At 45.7% G+C, this 9,351-nt stretch overlaps 1 protein-coding gene across 1 annotated transcript; it reads right to left on the reverse strand.

The window, feature by feature from the left end:
• Nucleotides 1-889: 889 nt before the first annotated feature.
• Nucleotides 890-6,906, reverse strand: LOC117013491 (keratin, type I cuticular Ha3-I-like). Its single transcript, XM_033090697.1, has 7 exons — nucleotides 6,506-6,906; nucleotides 4,922-5,004; nucleotides 3,811-3,967; nucleotides 2,751-2,912; nucleotides 2,532-2,657; nucleotides 2,140-2,360; nucleotides 890-1,315 (listed from the first exon to the last, which is right to left on the reverse strand). Exons 1-7 carry the CDS (start codon nucleotides 6,851-6,853, stop codon nucleotides 1,189-1,191), a joined length of 1,224 nt encoding a protein of 407 aa, XP_032946588.1. The 5' UTR covers nucleotides 6,854-6,906; the 3' UTR covers nucleotides 890-1,188.
• Between the last annotated feature and the right edge of the window lie 2,445 nt (nucleotides 6,907-9,351).

Here is a 9,351-nt window from a genome sequence, read left to right on the forward strand (position 1 = left end):
CACAGCAGGCCCAGCTGTGGGAGCCAGGAACCACGGCCGGACATCAGTTTGCACCAGTTGGAGCAGGGCATCAGCGTAGCTGTCACTCTGAGCATTGGCAAAGACTTATATTCTAGTTTGATTCTAAAGAGCTTTCTGGTGAGGGAGGGGTCCCAAAATCCAAATTTAGTCCCAGTGGTGAAAAAATTCAAATGGGGGGAGAAACGCTTTAAAAATCTGTTGGGTATTACTCAAATGCACGTGATGGTCCTTCCTACTCTTAGGAGTTCTTCAGTATTTTCCAGAGGAAAATTTCAGAGACGTTTGGGGTACTATTGGCATCATCTCTCCCCAGGTGACAATTTTGAAGGCTAGATAAGCTGTGGGTGCGTGTTCGAAGTCAGTTTTATTCTCTCAAAGTCACATCTCACATGGACTGACATTCGGGGAGTGCTGGATTCAGTCCCAGGGTTGCTACTGATGCGAGTAAGAAAAAAATTAGTCATGCAGTTCCTGGGCTTGGTTGCTGTTCAGGAAATGTTAGCTCCTGTCCCTCTTCTTGTAGGCACTTGGAAAAGAAAAAGTGGAACTTTCTAGAAGTAGTAACCATTGTATTTTACTAAGTTCCCATAATGAATGTGTTTGTCATTTTCAGAGGAGGCCTCTTGCCTTTCGTGGTCCCATCGGTTCCCTGCTGGTCTGAGTGGATGCTGGGGCTAATTGTCCTTAATGAATGTTAACTAATGGTGACAAGGACCTTTTAGAAGATTAAACTACACAGTCCACCTATGCTTTCAAGTGGCTTTTTAAGGAGCGTCTACACATAGAGCAAACACTTGGAAAAGAATGAATACAAATCATCTTTGTTTTGCAAAGGAAAGTTTATTAGGAGACGTGCAAAGGGATTTGGGGACCTGCAAGAAAAATTAAACAAAGCAACAGAGAGAAACACAAGACACCTCAGATGACACGCTCATGGCCCAAACCTGTCAGACCATCATGTCGCAGAATAAGCACAGGAGAGTGACTTTGAATGAAGAGGTTCAGGCAGGCCTGGGCTTAGAGCCCAGCCTGAGTGTTTGTTCTTCTTCCAAACCACGTTTTATGGTGATGCCTGGGGTGGGGTCCCATGGTGACGTCAGAGAAGCAGGGCTGGTCCATCAGTGGTCCTTCTGTCTTCATGCAGTCCTCTTGCTGGCCCCAGGAGGTCTAGCACGCAAAGGAGCTGCAGGGCCCACAACGGGTACGGGACCCACAAGGGGCACAGGGATTGATGACACAGGGCCCAATGGGCTTGTCACACGCGTTGGTTGTGGCACAGGGGTTGCAGGGCAGCCTAGGACACAGAATCATTAGCTTGTCAGCATGAGAGGAATAATAAAAAAATAAAGGAGGGGACTCAAACCAAGGAGATGTGGGAACAAGCAGAATCCATTCTCAGATGTGTCAGGAAGCCAAGCCTGTTCTGATTGCTCCTACAAAGTCAGACAGTGGAGGAAAAGAGCAATGACTCAAGGTGCAATCACAGCCCTCACTCTATAACCCTGGAGTCCTGGGGCAGTCACTTCATCCCTCTCAGCTTTGGCTTCGCCCCATAAGACAGGATCAGTAAGACCTACCGTACAGAACCGTGGAAAGTCCTCCAGACTGTTCATGAAAATACTGTGTTAGGTGACAAGCGCTGGACCCTATGAGTTATTGAGTCATCTTCCCTTTTGATGTTCAAATGCTCATCTATACGATGGTTATACTGACCCCCACTCTACCTGCCTCATATGGGTCCAACTAAGATCCATGAAACAGTGGATTTGAGTGTTTAGGTTAAATCCAAAAGCACTATTCAATATATATGATGGTCGTTACAGTCTTATTTTCCCTTTTGCTGTGACAGCCAACCCTGAAGGTACAAAGCTTTATTTACCCATCAGCATCCAAAGGCATACCAGCGGGGAAAATAGTCAAGTCTCTCAAGTATCTTTTGGATCAGAAAATACCTTTAGGCCAGGCAATGGTAGCAACAAATACCCTCCATTTCCCACTGCTGTAATATAAAACTTTGGTCTCTACAGACATATTGGCATCTGAAATTTGACCTGCAAGGTCCCTGTTTTATCCTTCAGTGTATGTGCTTTGCAGGAGTGCCGCCTGCTGGGTACTCACTTGCAGTCCTCGCTCTCCAGCAGGCCCCGGTACGTGTTGATCTCACACTCCAGCCGTGCCCGGACGTCCAGCAGCACCTGGTACTCCTGGTTCTGTCGCTCCAGGTCACCCCTGATCTCGGCCAGCTGGGACTCCACGTTGGTGATCATGCACTGCACCTGGGACAGCTGGGAGCTGTAGCGGGCCTCCGTCTCTGTCAGCGTGTTCTCCAGAGAGTCCCTCTGTGTGGGGAAGATACAGGATGTCAGAGCAGCTCCTTTACCGGGTTTCTCCATAGGGCTCCAGAGAAGTCAAAGCTTCAAGAGTTAAGAAGAGCATGGCGCAAAGAACATCCCAGGGACTCGGATTCCCCGACCTCACATTTCTCACCCGGAGGTCTGAACCACACCCACCAGGTTGTGCTGGGCCTGCAGCTCGATCTCCAGGGCGTTGACCGTGCGTCTCAGCTCGATGATCTCTGCCTGGCAGGTCTGCAGCTGCTCTGAGCTGGACACCACCTGCTTGTTCAGCTCCTGAGTCTGAAACACCAAAGGGGAGAGACAGGATCAGATCCTACCTTAGGGGCCCTGAGTGGCCTTGGGTCCTGAGTGGCCTCGTGCTGAGGTGCCCACCTGGGTGTTGTACCATTCCTCCACGTCCCTGCGGTTGGTCTCCACCAGGGCCTCGTACTGACACCTGGTCTCATTGAGCACACGGTTCAGGTCCACTGTGGGGGCAGCGTCCACCTCCACGTTGAGGCGGTCCCCAATCTGGCAACGCAGGGTGTTGACTTCCTGATGGAGGAAGGGGAAGAAATGAACCCACAGAAAGAGTCTATAAATAAGATCTCTTTGGATGAGTCCAGTGTGGTGAGAAGAAGATTGCACTGAAATTTAGGATTCATTAGTTGAAACCTAGTTAATGTACAACCCAGCTAAGTTAACTATTGTGATTCACACCGCCTGTCTGAGTCTCTCCTCGTCAGTATCATGAGGCTGCTTAATTAAACAATACTAATGCTTCTTTCACTCCAAGATTCTATCATTTCTTTCTCTTTGCTCAATGATAAGCCTGGCATGATAACTGATTTATAATTTTTGCTACTTAAATATAGAGAAAACAGGTTTAGCTCCTCTCATGTATTGCATGTCTTGGTCCATCATATACTATCCATTAAGGGTTGTTTCCTCTTCATCAAAATATCTAATGTTTGAGACATGCATCTAATTTCCTAGTATTACATTCGACCATGAGGTCTGAATCCACCATTATTTGAATTCCTTCATTTCTCCCATTTTCCCCATTCATTCATCCATCCATCCATCCATCCATCCAGCTGGGTGATACATAATACAAAGAAGTTTGCTGTCTCCTTCCAGTCTTAGTCATTCATTTGGCATCTATTGACAAAATAACAGATCTTATCAAATAGTAGAAAGTCCACTTTGTGTGGACTTTTAAGCCCAGGTCTGGCTCCAAATGGAAATAGGTCAGCTGACTACACTCTTATAGGTTAAAAAAAAAAAAAAATGGAGTTCTGTAACTCATGCCCCAACAATTCTCAAATGTGTTTTGAGCAACTAGCAAAATGTTGTGTTAGCTCTAGGGAGCTTAGCAAAGGCCTACCTTATCCTGATCAGGGGAGTTATGGAGCTCTCAATTTTGGGGTGTTGCGGGCTGGGACCCCCTCACCTGTTCGTGGTTCTGCTTGAGACAGAGCAGCTCCTCCTTCAGGGACTCCACCTGGGCCTCCAGGTCGGACTTGCACAGGGTCAGCTCATCCAGGATCCTGCGCAGGCTGTTGATGTCCGACTCCACCAGCTGCCGCAAGCCCAGCTCCGTCTCGTACCTGCGCACATAGCCAGAGGTCAAAGCGGAAGAATTTTTCCCAGGCTTTACTTAGCTGACCTAGTCAGATGCATTATATTTTGAATTTTTTCAAACTTTATGAAAGGGGAAAAAAAATATATCACCGGGCTAAGTGAAAAGAGCTATTTTCTTCCCTGAAGCCCTCAGAGAAGGTTTTGGTGGGGTATCTATGCCCAGTTCTAATGTAATAGTAATGCATTTGTTCTAAGAATTCCATGCACGGGTTACTATCATCTGAGTCCTGTCATCTTGCCTTCCTGAGTCAGTAAACTTCGTAAGCCTGCTGTCTGTATTATCTCACCCTTCTTTCCAGCTACCCTGAGAAGTGAGCCAGTGTGGTAAGAAAAGCATTTGAATTAGAACTCAGATTCAGCCTTGCCAATATGACCTTGGGTAAGTTCCTTAATCTCTCTGAGGCTTGATTTCCTCATTTATAAAATGCGAAGCACGCTAACGCTTCATCAGCTTGGACTGAAGATGAAATGGCATAGGTAAAACTACACTGTCAACTGTAAAGTCCCATCAAAATGCAAAGGATTCTTATGATTGTAATGGTCACACCTAGAAAAATTGATTGATTCTCTGAAATGGATTCGGCCTCCTATTTTTGAGGTTTAATAATTTTTTTCCGATGAGCTGATAGTGACTAATCTATACTAAGAAACTGGTGTGAAACTTACTTTTCAACTTGCTCCAGACGTTAAGTTGAAAAAGAGAAAGAAAGGGTGGTTTCTTGCACTCCTCCAAAATGGACACTCTTAACATTGAATGAGGAGACTTTAACTGACATGTAATTTAACTTACTCGAGCCAAGAATCCTGCCAATAACATCCAGGCAGCTTCTGCTTGCGAGCTCCCAGGACAGGGCCCATCACTTTCATATTCAGCCTGTCCCTTACTAGAGAGCTCTGATCATTAGAAAAGTCTTACTTACTTGGTTCTGAAGTCGTCCGCGGCCAGTTTGGCGTTGTCGATCCGTGCCACCAGCCTGGCGTTCTCCGCCTTGCTGCACAGGGTCTGGAGCCAGGATTAATTGTGAAATGAGATGGAGTGCCTTATGCCTTACCATGAAAAGCTATTTTCTTGCAGCCACATTTCTTCCCAATAGCTTTGAGTCTTCTCAGATTTTGGTTTGGGGATTAAAAAAAGGATTAATAGAACTAATCGTTTCAAAACTAAAACAGTCAAGGGAAATGTGCCCGCTGTCATAAATTCTTCTCTTCCTGGTCTGTCTCTGGCTTCACCCAGGAACTGTGTATACTGGGTGTCAAGCCTCAGTTAGGGGGACCAGTGCCCCACTTTGCTTGGGACTAGGGGGTTCCTAGGATACTAAACCCAGAAAAATCCCAGGCAATCCAGGCCAAGTTGGTTATCCTACACTAATACGCATTTATTCCAGCCCTGATGATCTCACTCCATTCTCCCGGCCTTTTGCCCTAGACAAGGCTTTTGCACAAAGCTTCTCCCTCTGCCTAGATTACCCTGGGATGCCCTCACCCACCTAGAAAGACCCCTTGCTTAGCCCAGCTCCTGCAGGGGGTCACTTCTTCAAAGCACTCTCATAGTACTTTGCCCTTAGACAGTTACTTCTCATCACCTTCACCGCGGTCATTCATTTCCAGATCTCTCTCCCCTATTACACTGTGACCTCCTGAAGCAAAGAGACTGTCTTATTCGGTATTTCATCCCTTGCTCCAACATTATGCCTAGTACTCACTGAGGGTGGGTAAATGAACTCATGCTCTTCAAATCACATGGCCCTTTTCGGGCATTCACTCTGCCAGAACTATGGAACAGTGAACACTCAGTTCCCTCTGGCAGTCAAGGGCTTGTGCAGTTGACATAAATTCCTGCTCATTCTTCAAATCCTGCATAGATGGTGCCTCTTCTGGGAAGCCCTCCCGGATTTATACCATGTATTAAGTCCCACCTTTATGCTGACTCTTTACTTATTCCCGCTTCTACTCCTATATTTCTGGCCCTGAATTCTAAGTTGTGTTCACGCTCTAGTGGACGGTACAGTATCTGTGCCTAAGAGTGAGGCTTCTGGAGTCAATGGTTCTTTTGCTTTTTGTTACACAGTCTCTTGCTACAACTTTGAAAGGCTTTAAATATTTGAGAATTCACTAAGGGAATTCCTTGCTCTGAGAAACAATTCAGGTGCATACATTTTTTTATTTTTTTTTTAATGCTGTAGGCTCTGAAAACAAGACCAGGATATCACAAGAGAACTAAAGAATCAGATATTCTGGTTTTAGGTAAGAAGTGATATAAGATTGCTCTGACAAATTTTGGCCTAATGGCTTGCCCTCTCACCAGTCTGTATCCTTTCCTTTTGGGGCTTCCCAAATAGATTTTCTAAGAGTACTGGATGATTTGTCCCGAAGCTGGTGAAGTCTATGTCTTTATCATTCTCAACACTGGCTTTGAACAGTCTTAGATCCATTCAGAAGTAGGTATGTTAAATTTCGGTGAATAGTTCACTAAATCGGCAGTGTGGTGCTCCCCCGCCACTCACCTTCTGCTGGAGCTCCTCAATGGTCCGGAAGTAGGACTGGTAGCTGGGGCACATCAAGGGCTCCTGCTGCTGGCACCGTTCCTGGATGAGGCACTCCAGCTCCGCGTTGTCCCGCTCCAGCTGGCGCACCTTCTCCAGGTAGCTGGCCAGGCGGTCGTTCAGGAACTGCATGGTCTCCTTCTCGCTGCCATTGAAGGAGCCCTCGCAGAACCAGCCACAGTTGCCCACATTGGCGGGGATGTTACAGGCCCCGGGCAGGGGGATGTTATGGCAGCTGGGGGCCACGCAGGGCCGGGAGGGGCAGCTGGAGCGGCAGCTCAGGTTGGACAGGCAGCAGTTGTAAGGCATGGTGCTGGGAGGGAGCGGAGCTCTGAAGGTCAGTTGCAAAGCTGATTCCTTTCCTGTGGTGTAAGCATTGGTCCTCTCCCAGGGCTTTATATTCTGTCAGCGGTGGGTGTGGCAACCACGGACTGCATTACCCCCTTTTACCCTGTTTACCAATGTTTCCATTTGTTTTGTAGCCACCTCACACAAGTTCTTTACCTCATAAATGTTTTACTCTGGCTTCTTGCTCAGTCGGGACTCCTCACCAATCATGCTGGTTGGTTAAGTAAGAGCTTCAAAGTGACCAACTCATTACCTTGCCAACAGCAGTGCTTATTCACAGGGTGTTGAGTTAGAGTGATAGCTGTACGCTGTCCTCCAAAGTTGGGGGCCCTTCTGTGCCTCTTTGTCCTAAACAAAGGTCTATACCTCATCCATCTCATACTCAGTAAGGACTCTGTGAGAAAAACCATCTAAAGTAGCCCACCTAGAAACTAAACTGTTGGGTAGGGAATCCTGGAAGCTGAGATTAAAAAGGACTAACGAGGCCATCCAGTTCAGTGTCCCTTAGCCATTCCATCCAAACCAGATTGAGGCAATTCCAGGCTCTTCCTAGTGGGGGCTTCAGGAAGTCCCTCAGGCTCCATCTCTGTTACTACTCAATGTTCACAGTAAGAAAACTAACATCTTAGGAGCACCTACTCAGCGTGAGGACTGTACCATGTGCTTACACACAGTATGACTGTTATTGGAATGGCTCCTGCTTGCTGAGCACCCACTGTGCTAAGCAGTTCACATGTGTTATCTCTTTCAGTCCTCACACAACCCTGCAGGGTTTGTAGATGAGCACACCAAGCCTCTGAGAGGTTGACCATTCTCAGAACTCCTACATGGTGGAACCAGCATCCAAACCCAGATTTCTGATGCCAACAACCATGCTTTCTCCATTACACTAACTGTCTCTCTCTTCCAATCTTCTCACTACTGAAAAGCAGTAATGCACAAATGAATTGAATTTAATGGGACTTGACCACTACTAGACAACATACCCTCCTAAATTAAAATGGGCCAAGAAGTGAAAGCTTGTTCTCTACCAAAGAAGCAAAGGTCATTTTTCATTCTAAGGAAAGGAGGTCTACTGAGTAAGAACGTGTAATAAACACTGAAAGCTAGAAAAAAAGAAACCATTGGTTGCTTTGACATAGACACCTGAGCCCAGTTCTCCAACGGATGTGACCCTGAAAAGCCACCACTTCGTTATGTGTTTAATGGCGTCTTGTGATCATCAGTACATTTTGGCCAGCAGATGTTCTTCCCTCATGCTGTTCCAGATGGAGAGATGAACTATGAAGATTTCATAGTTCATCTATCTATGCTTAAAATATGAAAGATACTTTTAAAGGAATTCCTTTTGGAAGCCCCATGCTGATTTCGCCCATATGGCCGTTTCTCAGATCAGCCCTTCTTCCAACTTGCCCTCATAGCCTGGGACATTTGTTTATCCTCACTGAAGGCAAATCTTCATCTTCTGAGGGTGTGTTTATTTTTGAAACGAGTGAGATATCATTTTAAACCAAGCCTAGTGAGGAGTTTGATAAACAACTAAACTGAGCAGTCTCTTTAATGAGTCAGAAACACATTGTGACTATAAAAACAACAATATATGTTTTCTTGGGTGATTCTAAAAGTCATTTCCAAGGTGGAGCTTTAAACACACTTTCATAAAAGACAGCAGTTTGGGAGAAAATGTGCATGATTTGAAGGTACTAACACCCTCACACATATTTACAACCTACAACTCTGTGCTCCTCTTGCCTGAATCTCTACCTTTAGAGAGAAGTGGGATGGGTGTGTGGGTTTAAAATTGGTACCAAACTCATTGAAGCTCTGTTGGATGAACTCAAATAACTTCAAATTAGCTGGATTCATAGGCTCTTCTGTCTTTCCCCTTCTTCGGTGACCCAAGCTTCAAGACAAAAATCTAGACAATGGCACTTTTTAAACAAGAGGAACTACAACTTGAGTAGAAGTAACCATGATTGTTTCATAACTATGTGGTCATTAGATAATGATGGTTGAGAAGACTTGGGTCTATTGAGAAAAGAGCCAAGTTTCAATTAGCTTTCCAGGAATTCTGGAAGGCAATTGCTTTTTATTTATTCCACTCCGTACTAGGAATTCTTGCCTTTACATAAGCAATGACATTGTCTCTCATCAGTGACCCTTCAATAAACATGATGAGCAAATCAAATCCTAACAAACAGAGAGGTTTTATACCTGCCCATGTAATTGTGGCAGACGCTGTCAAAAGGCTTCTGGTTTCCAGATGTAAGCAAATTACAGTTAAGATTTAAGAATACTATTTATTATAGAAGCCAAGACTATTTTTGTGGGAAAGATCACACATAAACTCATCAGTGGTAGTTAGCCATGAAGTGGAGTCAGGGCAGATCTTCTGCTGAGGCCATCCTCCCTCTGGCGAGACTTTAAAGGCATTAGAAGGCCACCCTTCTCCTCCCAAA

This window comes from Rhinolophus ferrumequinum, chromosome 21 (genome assembly GCF_004115265.2).
Source record: "Rhinolophus ferrumequinum isolate MPI-CBG mRhiFer1 chromosome 21, mRhiFer1_v1.p, whole genome shotgun sequence".
NCBI lineage: Eukaryota > Metazoa > Chordata > Mammalia > Chiroptera > Rhinolophidae > Rhinolophus > Rhinolophus ferrumequinum.